Raw genomic sequence first — 17,808 nt, 5'->3', positions numbered from 1 at the left:
TGATTAGCAACCGCACCCAGGAACAGTCAGTAAGCTGAGGTAAAAATAATCCTGGCCTTCACATCCACAGGCACCGATGTGTAGATGGAGTTCTGCATGAAGAGTGATAGATTCCTGTCACTATTGCTTTCATGAACCTTACTTCTGCTTTGCTCCTTGGACAGTTAAAGGTGGGCATGGCTCCTCTGCACACTGAGGTAATACATAGATCACTAATAAAATCCCACCTTCCCTTTCTACTTCTTCCTCTGACAACTCTGGCTTGCATTCACTTTAATTTCCCCAACTCCTTGTTGTGCTGCAGAACCAATAGGACTCCTATGAAAGGTTGCTCTGCATTCAGCCGGACTACCAACACATTTACAACAGCACTTTCTGATTCAAGATGATTTGCATCTTGACTTTCCACGTATGCTACAAATAGTCGATTACACCATTAAACAGCACAGGTGTTGTGTATGTTACCAATCTTTTAAAAATGCCTTTCCTGCTGGCAGCAGTCTTGATGCCTTAATCGGAAATGTGCCGTAGAATTTCAGCCTGCAGAATGTAAATGAACATTGCATGGGGTTGAAGTCATTTATCTTTGCTCCACATGCTTTATATGCAAATGAAGCACATACACAAAAGAGCTGGATATCCAACCAGTCTGACCTGTGCTATTTAATCTCATTCATACACCACAAATGGGCAGCACAGTGGCGCAGCTGCTAAAGCTGCTGTCTCGCAGTGCCGGACATCCCGGTTCTCTGAGATACTGATCTCAGGTTTAGTTTAGTTTAGTTTAGTTTAGTTTATTGTCACTTGTACTGAGGTATAGTGAAAAGCTTTTGTTGCGTGCTATCCAGTCAGCGGAAAGACAATACATGATTACATTCGAGCCATTTACAGTGTATAGATACACCATAAGCGAATAACATTTAGTGCAAAGTAAAGCCAGAAAGTCCGATCAAGGATAGTCTGAGGGTCACCAATGAAGTAGATAGTAGTTCAGGACTGCTCTCTGGTTGTAGTAGGATCATTTCATTGCCTGATAACAGCTGGGAAGAAACTGCCCCTGAATCTGGAGGTGTGTTTTCACACTGCTGTACCTTTTGCCTGAAGGGAAAGCGGAGAAGCAGGAGTGGCCAGAGTGCTACTCATCCTTGATTATGCTGCTGGTCTTGCTGAGGCACCGTGAGGTATAAATTGAGTCAATTGGCTTGTGTGATGGCCTGGCTGCATCCACAATGTTTGTAGCATTGCTCCTAATGCGTGGGGAGCGAATAAGACAGTGGCATAACATAGAACTAGTGTGAATAGAGGATTGGAGGTCAGTGTGGATTTGGTAGGCTGAAAGGTCTGCTTTCATGCTGTATCTCTAAACTAAACAAATATATTGGTCTATTTTTCGCACAACAAAAGCTCTCTGTCCTCATCATAGTCACAGAACATGGTGTCAGCTGTTTAGGACTCACATGCTAATTCCACTTCCAGTGTGAATCCTTGGCCTGAATACATTCAAGGCTGAAGTTCTGAACTGCAAGGGTATCGAAAGATGTGGGAAGCAGACTAAAAATTGAAGATGTGTCACAAGCGAGTTGTACGATAGAGCAGATGTGAATACACGTGGCCCACGTTCCCTTTCCTTCATGGGCAGCATTGCAGGAAATCTTTCCAAATTAAAATAATCGCATCTCACGCTGGATCTTGACGCATCAGTTTTGCCTTCTAACAGTTCAGTATTTTAAGAGGGATTCAAGCTTATCATGAGGAAATTGATTTTTTGATTTTTTACTTTATCTGAAATTAACTGTAATTTCTTTCAATACAGCAACCATCTTCGTTTGCTTATGCACGTGACATAATCAAAACTCAGGGTTTTGGACTACGGGGCCTGAACAAGGGTCTGACAGCAACACTAGGTCGGCATGGTGTATTTAACATGATCTATTTTGGATTTTACTTCAATGTGAAGAATATTATTCCAGCAAATAAGGTAATAATTTCTTCCAAATAAGCAGGCAATCTGAAAGAGTGAAACAGAAAGCAGAAACCAGGAACTGTTAGTGTATGTGTACGTAATGGATTTTCATGGTCCTTTCACTCTGGTTCAGCTCATTTCCTCATGCAAATCTTTAATTCAAACTAAGGCAATACATATGTCGCAATGCCCCAATTAAGTTGGGCTTCAGGAAGAATATATCATTTGGCCATCTGTCATGGCTTTTCTTTATCAATCATTTAACTTGCTAATGTTCCAAAAAAGTTGCCCATAACTAATCTTACATTGAACATCAACATTTTGCAAGTGTAAATCATTACACTATTACATTTAATTATCCATCAAACTGCAGTAGATGGCAGGCCCGCATAAATAATTACTAATGCAAAACAGAAGGAAGTGTAGATTTGAATATATCAACATATCACCAAATTGCCTAAAGACTAAGAATGCAAATCTGTACAAGGCAAAAATCTGGAGCAAGCAACATTTTGAAGCAGTGCCATACTGTAAAAATACTTCAGGTCAATTAAATTAGTTGCTGCTGTTTTGCAAAAAGACGAGACTTCAGTCACTGCTATAATTGAACTAATGTGGATTGTTAATAACAGGAAACTTCTACTTCTTGATAGACTGGATAGTTCAAACATGAAAGAAAATCTGAAGAGAAAAACATGCAGGAAAGGGAACAAAAACACAGGACAATAGAATTAGTTTTCTTTTTAAACATATGGAGATGTCATGTACAAATCAGTGTTTTGGTAAATTTCATGGTGGATGTTGTTGTCATTTGTAAAGTATTCTGGTCAATTAGCTAATACGGTTGCTTGGATTTCTCATGTTTTGATACAGTAATACTAAGTACATTGTAAGGTCTAATTATACAAATCATCCCCATATGCCAAAGCAGTCTTTTTTATGAACTTTGTTTATAAATCCTGTGTGAAGGAAATGTGCGTTTCAACAATTTGGAACATGTGTAAAAACACAAACTGTATGATTGTCAAGAAACTGAGCATGGGTATAGGAATCCTTAATGTGTTTAGGTAGGATAACTAAATATAGTGCTACATAGATTTTCGATAAATTGTAATTCTTTTTTTCCCCTTGAAACAAAATGTCTTTCTTTTTAGGACCCATCAATTGAGTTCTTGAGGAAACTAGGGATTGGATTTTTGTCTGGAACAATTGCTTCATGTGTCAACATCCCATTCGATGTAGCAAAGAGCAGAATCCAGGGACCACAGCCCAAACCAGGAGAAGTTAAATACAGAACGTGTTTCACCTCTATGAAGACCATCTATAGGGAGGAAGGGTAAGAGTCATTTTTTTAGTTTGAAAGCTGAATCCTCTTAACACTCTCAGTAAGTTTTCATCCCATTGCTACATCGTAAAAAATATGACCATGGTTCCATGTCCAAAATGGGCAGAAATTTAGCCTTTTAATTTTAATTTTACTTTTAATTGTAGATGCATCTCACATACAAAGAAGTTCAAAGACAAGGAAGGGGCAGCACTAATTATTTCAGGGGCAAGCATAACACATACAGAGACACAATAGTCTGCAGATGCTGGAATCCTGAGCAAAACATAAAGTGCTGGAGAAACTCAGTTGGTCAGGCAGCGTATGTGGAGGGAAATAGATGGGTAATATTTTGTGTCACAGCTGTTCTATAGACTGATGGGGAGAAAACTGGAAAATAAAGGCAGGGGTGGAGCAAAGTCTGGCAAGTGATAAATGGGTCCAGGTGAAGGGGGGAGAGGGGTTGATTGTCAGAGGGGCCGAATTAATAACAGAGGTGAAAAGGAGACAAAACGGGTGCCCAAAATGAAAGAAAAGATGAAGCGAAAAGTAAGCCTAAAGAATGGATAAGGGTGGAAACAATCAGGGGAGGGGAAAGAGGGGAGAAAAAAGGGAAATGGTGATGGCAGAGGTGGAAGGGGTGGGAGATGAGCATAAAGAGGACGGGGAAATAACAGGGTGATGGGTGATGAGAGAAATGAGCGTGTGTTGGGGTGGGGTCATGAGGGCAGCAAGAGAAGGATAGGGGGATATTATTGGAAATTGGAGAATTCAATGTTATTTATGGGCTGAAGATAATAAAATTAAATGAAGTAAGTCCCTGTTAAACCTTTGGAAAATATAACTTCCATCAATAAATGTACTCGATTTTCTTTGCAAAATACATGTAGTGTATGGAAATTCTCACGGTGTATTGTTCAGAAATTGTAAAGCATGACAGAAATAAATATTAAAAAATACCCTGGCTTGATTTCCATCTTCATTGTATCATTTATGTTTATTTAATAAATTATGCTTTTTTTCATGGCATACTCAGGAGAATTAAATAAAAAGTTTTTTTGGGGGGTGGTTAAATAGATGAATATGATCTTTTATTACTTAACACAATTTTGTAGCAAACATTAGAATATTTTGTTTCCTATATTAACAAATACATCTATATTCCATTTGATAGGTTCTTTGCATTGTACAAAGGCTTGGTTCCAAAGGTCATGAGGCTAGGGCCAGGTAATTCCAATTTATGTAAATACTCTAACCAAACATGTTGGCTTAAAGACATTTTACTATCTTTAATAATTTGCCATTTTAACACCCATTGCTGAGTTGCATTGATCATTGTCTCTCCTTTCATCCCTCTCTATCTGCAGGTGGTGCTGTTATGCTCTTGGTTTACGAATATGCATTTGCATGGCTTCAGAAAAACTTCTGAGTCAAGCAGAACAAAATATAACTAAGACACTTGCGTTTTCTTAAGAAACATCATGTTACATTGTCTCCCAATAAACATGTGTAAACATGAAGAACATTATTTTTTTTCCGGAGGAAATTCATCTAGGTCTGTATTCAAAGCAGGCAAAATGGTATAATTGTAAAGTATTCTCTCATGTCAATAAATTAATCTAAAACGATTAGCAAACACGTACAACAATTTTTACATTTCTGAATAAAACAAATATTTTGTAATTCATGTTTTTAATTTAACTATTTTATAAAAATAAAATGTTTTCTTACAGATATATACAGGTACAACCTATTGACCCACATCCTTTTTATACGATTTAAATTTCTGTACATCAATCCCGAACTTATCAGATTGAATAGAAAGATTTAGCGAGCAGATCTGTGAGAGCAATGAACTAATCTCACAACTGAAGCTTGTAGACTTAATGTATGTCTTTAAAAAATGATTTATGATTTAAATTATGCTAAGTATTTTTTTTAACATCTTCATGGAGTACAGATTGTTTGTGTGGCCACCCATTTACAGTTACAGCCTGATATATTGGATATATGCTACCTAACGTACTAATTACCATTAAATGAATTTTGATTTTATAACTTCTTCCACCACCATTACAGCAACAAATAAAACTGATTATTTACATGGATGTAAACTACACAGCGAGCTGATGTACAGTTTTTTCAAACAAAAACATTCTTGAAACAATCAGGAAAATGGTAATATTTTACCTGAATGTAGTGTCAGCGCTATAACCATCAAATAAAGAAGTTGCATTTCACAGTGGTTGTGGCTATAAATCCATGGTATGTGTCTATATATAGGTGTCACAATAAGCTTGAACCTTCTGATCAACTTCTTAAAGATTTTTTTGTTCAGGTCTTCAAAAAGCTAACGTTATCCTCTAGCTGTTCCACAATGCAATGACCCTTTGAAGTCACATTGGATCCTGTACATTTGGAGTGATGTTTGATTTTGCGTCCTTTGCTGAAGAAATGACATGTCCTTCATAAAACAAAAAGCCAAACTTTTTTCTGTGTGTACATAATAGTTGATATCTGTATTATTCTTCAAATGGCTAGGCATCCTTAGTTGATGAGTATGCTTTCTAGATATTCTAGATTCATAATATTTGTGGAGAAAAGCTTTACACAGTGATATGAAAATAAACTTTGCCATTTTATTTTTATTTACAAAAAAAAATTCCGTTCCATAACCATTCCTCCCTCACATTAATTATTTATTTACCAAATGCCTAACTTACAATAATTTGCTCAATTCTCTCATTTACTTCAATGTAATTAATTTGTCAAAAATGGGTGGTTTACTGAAGCACATCTCTATCACTTTGGATTTTGAAAATGGTACACCAAGGATATGATTTTTCAATTAAGTTATAAGGAAATGTTCACAAGGCTTTGAAGTTTGGTGACTATCAAAATGTTTGGACACTAATCAAAGCAACACATTGCAGTTTACTTTGATACTTTGAGTCTGTGGTCATTTAAATGACTCATTCTATTCAAATAAAAAATAATCACATGAGAGAATTTTCCACTAATTTGCCAGTTTACATTCTTTTTAAATAAGATAATAATAGAAAAATCCTGGAACTGAATTTCATTTTGGAAACAACAACTGTTGTGAAATGTATAATGGCATATGAACATTGTTGAACTAATTAATCAACAGTGATATTCATAACAACAAGAATATTACAAAATCTGTTCCTCTGGAATGTAACTTTTCTAAATAGTGCCTGTACTCCATTTTATAATTTTATAATTGCAGCAACCATCTCCTAACATGATCACTTGCCACCAGAATTCCTTGTTCAGCCAGAGGTTTGGAATAGTCCAAAACACAATTCTCTACAATGGATCTACAATAAATATTTTCTGTATCTGAATGCTAGGAACGAGTGGTGTAAGAGGAGGAATGTTGAAGAATCTGAGTTCTCTTCAAATGAAATTATGTCCTTTAACATTGAATTTCACCCAGTGGCATACTCATGGGACAAGTAGCTCACAGTTTCATCATCTCTGGATGGCAATGTAAGTATCATCCAATCCTCATTATTTTGTATGTGAGATGACAAATATATTACCATCTGCATCCCTTGGAAGACATAATTACAGTCATAAAGTGAGGGTGGGGTTTGTTTTGTCTCACGCAGATTCAGAATCTAATAACTCATTAAGAGCAAACTAAGTGAAGTTATTGATAGGCATCACCTCATGCCTGTATTTATCAGCGCTGGCTCTGTATTTGTCCTGATGCAGGGATGAAGACACTGAACTGCAATTAATTGTGTACTACAGTGCGGAGGCTGCAATGGAATGGCTACAATCTCTAACTGCTTGAATGCTTTTGAATGGCAGTGGTGTGGGAAGGTCACAACTGTGAGCTGACAGTGTGCTGCCAGTTGCATGCTGCCAGCCGTGAGTTGCCATGTAGTTGGAAGCAGCCGCACTGTATGTCATGTAGGGAGATACTTGTGGAGGTGGAGGATAAGGAGCCATACTTGAGGCAGAGACAAAGCTGCTAACTGCAGGTAGACCATTGGAACCCTGGAAGATAAAAAAAACTGTTAAATTATTTAACAAAGTTAAACATCATTAACCAGAATATCTATGTATTTATTATTTTACCAGCATGAAACCCTAGCCCACAAAGATTAAATTGCTGACATACAATAGACTAAACTCATAGTACAGCATTGGAACGCAAATCTTAGCACAAGCTCCCACATCTGATACAAAAGTTTAATATTGTATACTATGTCTTAATATGGTATTGGGACTGTATTATTCACAATGAGTTGGTGGCAGTGTCGTTGTTTTTAACTAATGTACATTAAAGTTTATATCTTAAAGCTAGTTTTGTGGTCTACAAAAAGGGAAATTATGTTGCTAAATGTGAAATATAATTGTATTAAATAAGTGCAAATATAAGAAAGTAGTGGCGGGATTATGCGTTGATATCATTTGTTGGAATTAGCCAACACAAATATTGCTAGCTTAAAAAGTGGCGGAACCACTGACACATGTTACACATTACATGTGTTAATGTGTAATGAATGTTTGAGCGTCGTCAGTGAATCAAAGCAGTTAACACTCAGAATGATATATATATACATATAAATAATGACAGTGAAAGCCAGCACAATAATAGATCGACAACGATGGTCCTAATGCAGTGTTCACGAAGAAAAACATGAACCCAACACGTATTGTTGCTATGCTGTGATTTAGGAATGATTAATGTTGCCGCACAAATACAATTGGTAATTATATGGTGTGGCAAAAGATAGTTGCAAAGATAGCAAATGTTGGAATTATATTTATTTTTCCAAACCTAGCAGAAACCTAGAACCTTATCTGAATTGTACCTACTGACAGTAACTTAAGAATTCCTGTTGACATTCTGAAAGTGCACCGCGCATTTTTTTAAATAATACAGTTAATTTATAATAGCAAATAAATCTATTAAATGCATCACAGTAAGCAAAGCACTTCTGGCGTTAACCTGTTCGATACAAACCCTAACGCTGAATAAAGCCCATAGACTTGGCATTGTGTGTGTCGAGTTTTTTGTTACTTTGAAAATATTTAGGAATGTTTCGCTGTTATAACATCTAAATATTCTCACTTTGACAATAAAAGCTATTCCATTGCGTTCCTATGGTAAAATGCTCACTGTATTTTGTTTGGTACATACATTAGCGTGACGTGTTGCGGTTAACTAAATATTTTAATTGCTACATTTTAATCAAGATAAATGTCTACAACCAACTGAGCTGACGGGATAAATGTAAAAGAAAACTAGTCTAAAGAATTCTTCTCTCAAATTTATTGTATTAAATAATTAAAAACTGTAAATATACCTGTCAATTTAATCAGTATATGTCATTTTACAATTATTTCCCCTGTCCGTAGATCGGCTGCGAGAGAAGTCATATATATGTTTTTTTCCTAAAACATTTGTCTCCTCAGGATTATTGGCCAGCTTTAAACTACTTTGAATATGTGCTAATATTATCAAGGAGATTAGTGCAAGAAATATAGGGAAAATGTTACTGTATTTCAATCTTGTACAATCATACCTTTTAAAAAAATTAACCAATGCATAAAAATGCAGGTCCTATTCACCTTTACAAGAATAAGATTTCCCCATATTCAACGTATTTATTGCCAATTGACTTTATTGCAATAAACTATTGATGTCATCTGTCACATTGGACACCAATCCCACAGTGGGCAATGAATCAATGAATTATATATAAATACCTCACTGGCTACTTTTAGTAGCTCACTAGTCTATTGAATGTTTTTGTTCCCATTCTGCGATATTCGATTTTCCCCGCTCTCGTCATAACGCGCGTTAAAATACCAACTAGATAGAGCATTTCATAATTACCTTTATATATATATTATAAAAAGGTCTACAACATTTTACCCCGATCTTGATTTTGCAAATTAATTAGAGGTCCCCACATGTAACAGTCATTGCAATTTAGAATACTAATTACATATGGGATGTAATTGTTGAAAGGTGTTTATTTTTGTAGTTTGGAGTTCTGTAAACGCTGTAATCTGTCTTGCTGAGAGGAAAGGCAAGCTACAATTACCTGAGTATATTTGACTTCCTGCTCCAGTGGGGACTTGTCCAGTCCATTCACTGTAGACTGGTTTGAGGAGTGGAAGTGACTCCTGTTTATACTGTTCCATTCTTCCACTTTAGTAGGATAAGAAGAACTGTCACTAATGGGAATAGCACCTAACAACAAAAATATTTATATGACATGACTTGTATCTGAATACTTGTAGCAGACATGATATTTGCTTCTCTATTTCCGGTCAGTGACTCCGGTATTTTGTTTAATTTAGCACAGGCGGTAGGATGCACTTTTATTGGAGTATAGTTCAACGGATTTACTCCTTGGAGTAACCCCCATCCGATGTGACCAAGCCCTGTCCACGCACCTCAACATTTCAAACACGTCACGCATTATGAGTGAGCTAGCATATCAAATATTCCCATAAATTGCTTTCCTATTAGAATTTGGAGACTATTTGTGATTTTCGATATACTTACCAATGGTGCATATTGTAAACATCACCATCTTTTAAATACACATGTAAGCAGCGTCGTATATTTTAATTTGCTAAGCAAATTATATGTTTAAAAATCAAATCACACGTTACCATACTGACAATTAACGTTTCCATAAATGTTCGGGGTGCGCTAGTTGATCTGGTCTGTAGCAAATCCTAACCTTTATGTTCATAATTGTTTGTACTGGAAATGAGCTACTAATCCTCCTACTTAAACTTCACTGGATTCCCCCAAATCATAACTGCAGAATTCATTTATGCTGTTTCTAGTCATGTATTGGTTTGTAGCCCGAAGCGATACATTATTATGTAGGAAATGCAATTGGAGGTTTAATTGTGTGTTTCCTTTCTGACCCAGGACAAGATATTTTATCGTGATGGTTTAAAAATGCTGGCATTGATAGCTAATGGCAGTCACTTATTTTCTACGCTGTTTTATTTAATGCGTGAATTAGTCAGACGTTACATTGCATATTTTCTGGGGGGTTTTTTAAAAAGAAAAACGACAAACTTTTAAATCTGTTCTGAATAAACTCCGAGGAATTCCGGATACTGCCATACCAATGTTTGGATACATATTTCTAACAAAGGATTTTATCGCCTTCATTTTACGCGGAGATAAAATATATTGAGATTTAGGAGAGTTAAACAGTTTCAAGTAATTGGACCTAAAATGCCGTGTACATTACTTGCCAGATATAGTTCATTTTGTCCCAGAACCAACACAACTGAATTTGACAATGAATATATAAATCAAGTTTGCAATTAATGGGGAAAAGTTCTACTAAAGTAAATGTTCGCAAGCAAAATCAATTGCAATCGGTGTCATACTGCCGAAACCTGCAATAGCAGCCCCTTCTAATCAGGCGACCGATGGGAAAGGAAATAATTATATAAAAATTGACGTGGCTTTATATTGTATTGTTAAGCAGAGTGGGAAAACTGACTTCGTCGGGAGGGAGCGAACATATATTTAAGTAATTGAATAGAACGGGGCATTCAACCAGCTCTAATGAGAAGTTAAAATGCAACTCGGTAAAGTTTTGAAATTGTTTCAGCAAAAATACAACAAGGCGTTTTGAATAGAGCTTTAGTTTTGCCGGGCTTCCACTAATGAGAAGGAAAGAGGTAGTTACAAATTTCTGTTTTTTTTACTGACCCGCACGAAATACATGATATGCGGCCATTTCGAGAATGCAGAAAAATAGCAAGATTAAAGAACGGACGTGTCAGGTCGGTTTTAGTTTTAGCGAATGGAGAAGTGTTATTTTAAGAGGCCAGTTTTTTGAGTTTATAATGTTACCACGCCACAAAAGACGTGGTGTGGCAGCATTAGGCCGGCCTGTATTTCGCTTTGTGTCCTTACACAGAAGTGCCGCAGCTTACCTTGTTGCTCAAACAATGTTCTGATGCCGAGGATATCGGAGACAGAGTGCGAGGAAGGCCAGGTCCTGTGAATTCCCATGTGTGCTGGGATGGCGGGCACACCGGGCGACGATGGCATTTTAGCTCCGGCCGTTGTGATGGGATTGGAATAGGAATAAATGGCATTGTACTGGAGAGCCGACTGTGGAGGCGGATGCGCCTGAGCCTTGCTCGACTCGTATTGACTCTGCTCGGACATGTTTCCGATCTTGTTCCGCAGGATTCTGCTGATTGAGCTGACCGAAGGAACGTTGTACTTGTCACAGACACCATCGGCCAAGAGTCGGTCACGGATCTCCCACGCAAAAATCCCCGGGTCTCTCTGCTTATACGCTCGGATGTGTTTGACCACCGTGGGGGTTGTCACTCTAGGCTTGCTCCCACCGATCGCACCGGGCAATATGGAACCAGTCTCGTTGTACCGAGCGAGGATTTTACTGACACAGCCATGTGAAACTCGTAACTGTCGACTGATATCACAAGGTCGAATTCCCAGTTGGGCCAGTTCAACTATCCGCAATCTAATGGCATTAGGCAGTGGTCTGCCATTGACAAATACACCTCCCAACTGGTTCACCTCCCCAAACGCTGGTTCTGGTATGAAACACAAGAGGACATATTCAGCACAAAAAAAAAGCCAACTACAGTTACACTTTACAAGCCAGCGTCTAACCGAGCAGCGGGCGTATTTGTGTTGTGTAAACCGACATCTGACAAGCTGTTTTGTTACGTTTATGAAGCGTATCCGTCGCCTGGGCCTGTTACATCGCTCACATTCGCTTCCAGCCCGATCAATGACCAATATTACAGTCCCTGACATTCTCCGACTGAAGGCAACCGAGAACAGACACAGTTGTACAAGTTGTGACCATCGTGGGAATTCGCTAGTTTCGCGTAATTGTCTTTCGAACGACTTAAAAACAACACGAGGTTTGCGTCTGAATTAAGCTGAAGTAAGATATTTTAGTTCCCTATCCACCTCTGTCGTTTTATTACAAGGCGCAATCCGCAGACAGATTTGCCATGGCGTTTTTTGAACTACAATTTTAATCGGTTATTTTTGTTCAGTTTACTTGAATGGGAGAAAAGTTAGCCGTGGTATTAATGAACGCGCGTTAAAGACACGCTGGACGTTTATTTGTTCTCGGGTTGTATTTGTCTACCTTTTTATAAGTAGAAAAAAAAACACATTCCCGTGAATGTTGTCTGTACAGTTTAAACGGTGTCCATTCCTCTCTGTTTACGGCATGAGTTAAGCCGGCCGTTTTTGCTTTTCTCTTTCCTCAGAACATTAGCTCCGTGCACATTAGCTCATTAAGGCGCTAAAAAATGAACATGCAGAAGTCGCTTGCAAATTCATCGACACATATTCGTGCGGAAATCAAACTTATATAATATATATATACATGCATATATATATATATATATATATATATACAACCACAAGTTCTGTCTACTTGTTTCAAAAAGGAGAACTATCTTCACACAAAGTAACCCAACTATGTACGTAAATAATTTGTTTTACAGCGTGTATTTACAACTAATATGTGGCTGAAGAATAAGATAGTGCTCGATCACGGTCAGTTTTGCCTCTGCTGCATAGCGATGTAAAATGTACAAAATGAAACCACTTACCCATGATGGTTGTTGATACGCTGAAGATTTGCAATACTTGCTGAATGTGAAACAGAATTAAAAATCTCTTGGGTACAGGTTATTCGGAATCCGCTTGTAAGTGCTGCTTAATGACTGATTTCACTCTTCGAAGTTGCAGAAGTACTTGTTTAGAGTATATGTGCCTCCCTTTTCCTCGGGAGAGGTGGTTAGGATCTGCATTTCAAAGCACAGCATGGGAAATGGATTTTACACGCTCAGGCTGTCAATCAGCGTGGGACGCGCCCGTGGCGGTGACGTCGGAGGGCGGTAGGGGGAAAAGCTCTTTGCTCCATTGGTGGACGGACGTGACCTGGCAACACTACCTGGAGGTAGGGCTCTCGAATTGGGGTCGGGCTGACCCACATCTGGCGACTTCTTGTACACTGGTGAATGAAAGAATCGTTGCTTTACAACTGTTCAATAAAGTATACATTGCATCAAACTATTGTTATTTTAAACGGACAATGTAGGTCATTCAGCCGGTAAGTTCCCATTTGCAAAGTTACCTAATCGCCCCCTCAAAAAATATTGCTAGCATTAACAAAAAAACTGCAAATGGAATTACAATCTGCATAAACGATAACGTAATGTTTCTCCGAATTAATGTACCAGGTTGGTTTTAAAAATAAGTTGTGATATATAATAACCAATGCAGAGAATACAATTGTGTTGCAATGGGAAAATAATAATCAGAACCAGTGCGTTCCCGTCACAATTGAAGCTATTTATATTTATATCTGTCAAAATATCGAATTCGCAAACAAATTTACCATTACTTACATTTCACTTTTACTTAGTAGGTGATTTGTATGAATAATTGTAGCTTGATTTGTATGAGCACAACGTTGACGCTGTATCAATAACATTGGTTAGGTATTAGAATGCAATTGCTTCACGCTGTGGTTTGAAATCAAAATATACGACACAATGTGCTCCTGATAAACGAGTTGACGGTAAGTTGACTTTAGAAAACGCCAGGTCCATTTTATCAATGTAAACAAGAAATTTACTCGTGTGTTTGACCCTTGTGACATTTGATTCGTAAATTACTTTATTAAATAAAAATAATGGTTAATGGCGTCTCTTAGTTACAAGATCGGACACCAGTTCTGGATTTATACTGTTTTATTTCTGAGAAGAAATGTATGACTTTAATTTTGAGCTAGTATCTATTTACCTTTGCGGTATAATCTGCCCTAGTGTTCCTCTCTCGTAGTGCGTTCCAAAACTACAAGAAGTTAAAAGTCGATGTGGTTTCTGAGTTCCCAGAGCTGGGGCACTTCATTCAAATAGTAAATTCGAGAGTAAAATGTTTATTTGAACGTATAAGTCAAATGTTTCACTTTAATTCAGGATAAATATTTGCGTTAGATCTCAGTATTTATTTGGTTATACATTGTTGAAGATATGGGATCGTTTCCTGCCAATAAAAGTATATAGCCTGAAAACTATATATCGCGTTTCTGTAGGTTTATTTTGGGTTATTTAAATGGATTTGACGAAGAGGTGGGTTCGCTCCTTTCTTTCAATTACTGCGTTCACTAACATATCAAAGACATATCATGTTTTATGACAGTGACGGACGATTCACTCTACCTATCTCAGATGCAGCATCTTATTAGGTTATCAGGTGGCATCGCTATTCTCGTGTCTATCTTTGACAGTGTATTAGTATGACTATAATCCGGTGAATCCTTTTAGCTTCCTAGTTTTTTTCTTTATCTTTGATTCTTTTTTCATTCTGATTATTTCCGCATTTGCTTTTGAACACTATGTTATCTCTGCGCGTTTGCGGGGATCTTGTCTGTATAGGCCTCTATCCTGTTTTTCTTCGGTGCCATTTCGTTGTCTGATCTTTGTCTTCTCTCGCGTACCACGTGAGTCTGAAGCCTGGGACTGTGGAAAGAGCTCATTTGCACAGGGCTAGTCTCTGGTGGAAAGGATAAATGTTTACCACAGCCGAACGTGCTTAACTTGTTTCCACCGAGGTGCTGAGGCTTTGTTGCTGAGTGTGGTCTAGAATAACAAAGATCAGATATACCTTGGCCGCGAAAAGAGCTGAGGATGAATCCGCAATTGTTCCCGCAAACCAAGCATTAAATCATTTTCGGTCCGACTGTTTCCTATCAGACCTAGATTGTTTAAAGCAAAATGATTTCAAAGCATTGATTTCGGAAACTTGTCTTTTATTCAGGACGACGTCTTTTCAAAACAAATGTATTTTGAATGTTTCTTGTTTTGGTCTGTTGCATTGCTGTGGACATCTGCATCAAATATCTTATTTCAAAACCGCCTGCTGCGTTTCTATTGCCTTTGGATTCCCCTTCAAGATTCTCCCAAGTTCCTGCAGGATCAACATTCATATGAATTTATAATTAATGCAATCAGACAAAAGAAAACACAAAATAATTATAGTGATGAATTTCAAATTCATGCGTGAATATTCGGAATTACACAGAATTATTTATATATTTGTTTTTTACTGACTAGCAGCTTTGTATATTATGTCTTACTGAAAATAAGTGAATATTTTCTGAAGAATATTAAGACGTCGTTATTGAAAAGACACAATGCGTTGAATTTCTAATATGTAGCTTAATGTAGAATATATGATATAAAAGGAAACAAACAAATATCACATTTTACAAAGTTACTTTTTGAATTAAAATGGTCACTGATAAATGATTTGTGAATATTTTCTAATAGGTAGTTTGATATGAAAAATTGATCTGAAGTAAAACGAACAAATTAATTAAATTACTTTTTGATTCAAAATTATAATTAATAAATGTTTCGTGAATATTTATTTGGGTTACTGGGAATCAAAGTAAAATGCCAATTTCGGCGTTGATAATTTGGGGGTAAATTTTTGCAAGTCATGCTTTATTGTTGACTTTATTTCTTTGGTATTCTAACCTCCGCGAAAAGGTGCGAACATTCCCACAAGCGGCATCTGGCTCCCTCTGCTAAAATCTATACCTGGCCCTCACTAAAACAGGCAGGCAGAATAACCAGAGAGCTTTGCTGCAACAGATTGCCAGGTTTCTAATTTCAGCTATTTAAATTGAGCGAGAAGGAACCAAATAAATTAACAAGTTATATTAATTGTTGCCGGCTTGATCATTCAGAGGTAGGTACATTCCAATCTTGTTTGCAAAACATGTTCTCCAAGCAAACACGTTCAATTGATCTGAAAGCAAGTAGCGTCTAAAATTGGGATCCATTGCATTTTTATCAAGATGCATTCATGATAAATCAAATATATAACGTTACAAAAGTCCGTTTATTTGGGATGCATTAATATCAGAATGGCGTATTACCATGACACTTTAATTAGCCGGAAACAGCAGCAGGTTAATCTGCCTCGCCAGTTTGTGTAGGAAGGAACTGTAGATGCTGGTTTAAACCGAAGATAGACACACAAAGCTGGAGTAACTGCGGGACAGGCATCATCTCTGGAGAGAAGAAATGGGTAACGTTTCGGGTCGAGACCCTTCTTCAGACTGAAGTATGAACGTCACCCATTCCTTCTCTCCAGAGATGCTGCCTGTCCCGCTGCGTTACTCCCGCTTTTTGTGTCTGTCGCCAGTTTGTTCCGCCTTTTATTGAGTTTTTGGGGGATTTGTAACTCGGTTTAATTTGACTGCATAATCCCAAAAATCTATCCATCACGGTTTTGAAAAGTCAATCAACCCACCGTCTATTTAAAAGTAGTAGTGAAAGGGTGTTTCAACATTTCACTTCTAAACAACAGCAGCAACAACAGGTTTTATTTTGTCAGTTCTTCTAACTTGACATGGGGGTGGGAGTGGTGGTGGTCAGTGGGTTGGAGGGCGAGAGGATATCATGTAGATAGGCAAGGGCTAGGTCAGGTCACGAGAGGACTCGAATACAAGTGAGAATTTTGAAATCAATTCACTTCGCTCTCGCTCAACATAAATAATAAAGCTCGACACCTGACTATACTTTGCCGCAAATCAAAAGCGTTCTGCTTCTTTTTGCCTCGTAACGTTGACAAAAGACGGACATTGTAGATTTTGTAAATCCTTATTTATGCAACCGACTCCCTTTATTATTTTAAATGTACCGCAGATACTTGTTCCTCATAACTGAAGCCTTTAATTCTTAGATTTTCTCTTTCCAATGCCAGCATATCTTTCTTGAAATCCGTGGGGGAAAAAACCTGAATGCAGATGCAGTCTGACTTTTGGAATACACCTTAGATCAAAATAATTTAAACCAGCATCTGCAGTTCTTTACAAAATACAGTCCTGAACAAAATAAATTGTTCTATCCGTGTGGCCTTTATAAAAAAGTTGATGGTATCGGGTTATATTTCAATTATCACAGCTGTATAAGTTTATCACGAAGCATTTCTTTTCTAATAAGGATCAGGATCTGTACGCAGTGCATTTCTGAAATAAAGTCTTAAAAATATATATTTTACGATTAAGACGTTTTATAAATCATTTACGTACACAAATAATTAGTTCAGTGTGAATGAGATTTACGATCGCGATTTTTTTACATCACTTATGTAATGCTGTTAAAATCTGGAGGTGTAATATTGTTCAGCAAATAAACAAATCGATATCTAAAAGCACGTATTTAAAGGGAAAACACCGGAAAGTCAAAATGTTTTACCAAAAGATTGTTACACAAGAGATTATAAATGGTTTAAGAAGGAACTGCAGATGCTGGAAAATCGAAGGAACACAAAAATGCTGGAGAAACTCAGCGAGTGCAGCAGTATCTATGGAGCGAAGGAAATAGGCAACGTTTCGGGCCGAAACCCTGCTGCTGCACCCGCTGAGTTTCTCCAGATTATAAATGATGGAATCTTGAGTAAAACACAAAGTGCTGG

At 37.4% G+C, this 17,808-nt stretch overlaps 3 protein-coding genes across 14 annotated transcripts in view; 2 read left to right on the top strand and 1 right to left on the bottom strand.

Moving 5' to 3' along the window:
• The window catches only part of slc25a21 (solute carrier family 25 member 21), a 339,982-nt gene extending 334,455 nt beyond the window's left edge, over nt 1–5,527 (top strand). For both annotated transcript variants that reach the window (XM_055640536.1, XM_055640537.1), the window contains 4 exons: nt 1,814–1,978; nt 3,118–3,299; nt 4,462–4,514; nt 4,655–5,527. In XM_055640536.1, coding sequence (XP_055496511.1) covers nt 1,814–1,978; nt 3,118–3,299; nt 4,462–4,514; nt 4,655–4,716 — 462 coding nt within the window. In that variant the 3' untranslated portion in view covers nt 4,717–5,527. The remainder of the gene's footprint in view (nt 1–1,813; nt 1,979–3,117; nt 3,300–4,461; nt 4,515–4,654) is intronic.
• Nucleotides 5,528–6,869: 1,342 nt separating this feature from the next.
• On the bottom strand, nt 6,870–13,151 carry pax9 (paired box 9). Of its 2 annotated transcripts, none has more exons than XM_055640535.1 (4): nt 12,924–13,151; nt 11,250–11,882; nt 9,377–9,483; nt 6,870–7,316 (listed from the first exon to the last, which is right to left on the bottom strand). In XM_055640535.1, the coding sequence occupies exons 1-4, from the start codon at nt 12,925–12,927 to the stop codon at nt 7,062–7,064; spliced, it is 999 nt and encodes a 332-aa protein (XP_055496510.1). In that variant the 5' UTR covers nt 12,928–13,151; the 3' UTR covers nt 6,870–7,061. The 2 variants fall into 2 exon arrangements, with proteins under 2 accessions (XP_055496510.1, XP_055496509.1); XM_055640534.1 differs by having other exon boundaries at nt 9,377–9,525; nt 12,924–13,148.
• nkx2.9 (NK2 transcription factor related, locus 9 (Drosophila)) overlaps nt 11,891–17,808 on the top strand; it is a 92,085-nt gene continuing 86,167 nt past the window's right edge. For 6 of the 10 annotated variants that reach the window (XR_008724002.1, XR_008724005.1, XR_008724006.1 and 3 more), the window contains exon 1: nt 13,287–13,426. The gene's annotated coding sequence lies outside the window, so the exon portion shown is untranslated. Of the gene's footprint in view, nt 12,242–13,285; nt 13,427–13,817; nt 13,898–15,138; nt 15,776–17,808 lie in introns of those variants that run through there. The other 4 variants (XR_008724009.1, XR_008724007.1, XR_008724008.1 and 1 more) reach the window with 3 other exon arrangements.

The sequence above is a fragment of the Leucoraja erinacea genome, chromosome 9, assembly GCF_028641065.1.
Source record: "Leucoraja erinacea ecotype New England chromosome 9, Leri_hhj_1, whole genome shotgun sequence".
Classification (NCBI taxonomy): Eukaryota; Metazoa; Chordata; class Chondrichthyes; order Rajiformes; family Rajidae; genus Leucoraja; species Leucoraja erinaceus.
The sequence above is the reverse complement of the archived record's forward strand: the minus strand, read 5'-3'. Positions and strand labels throughout refer to the sequence as shown.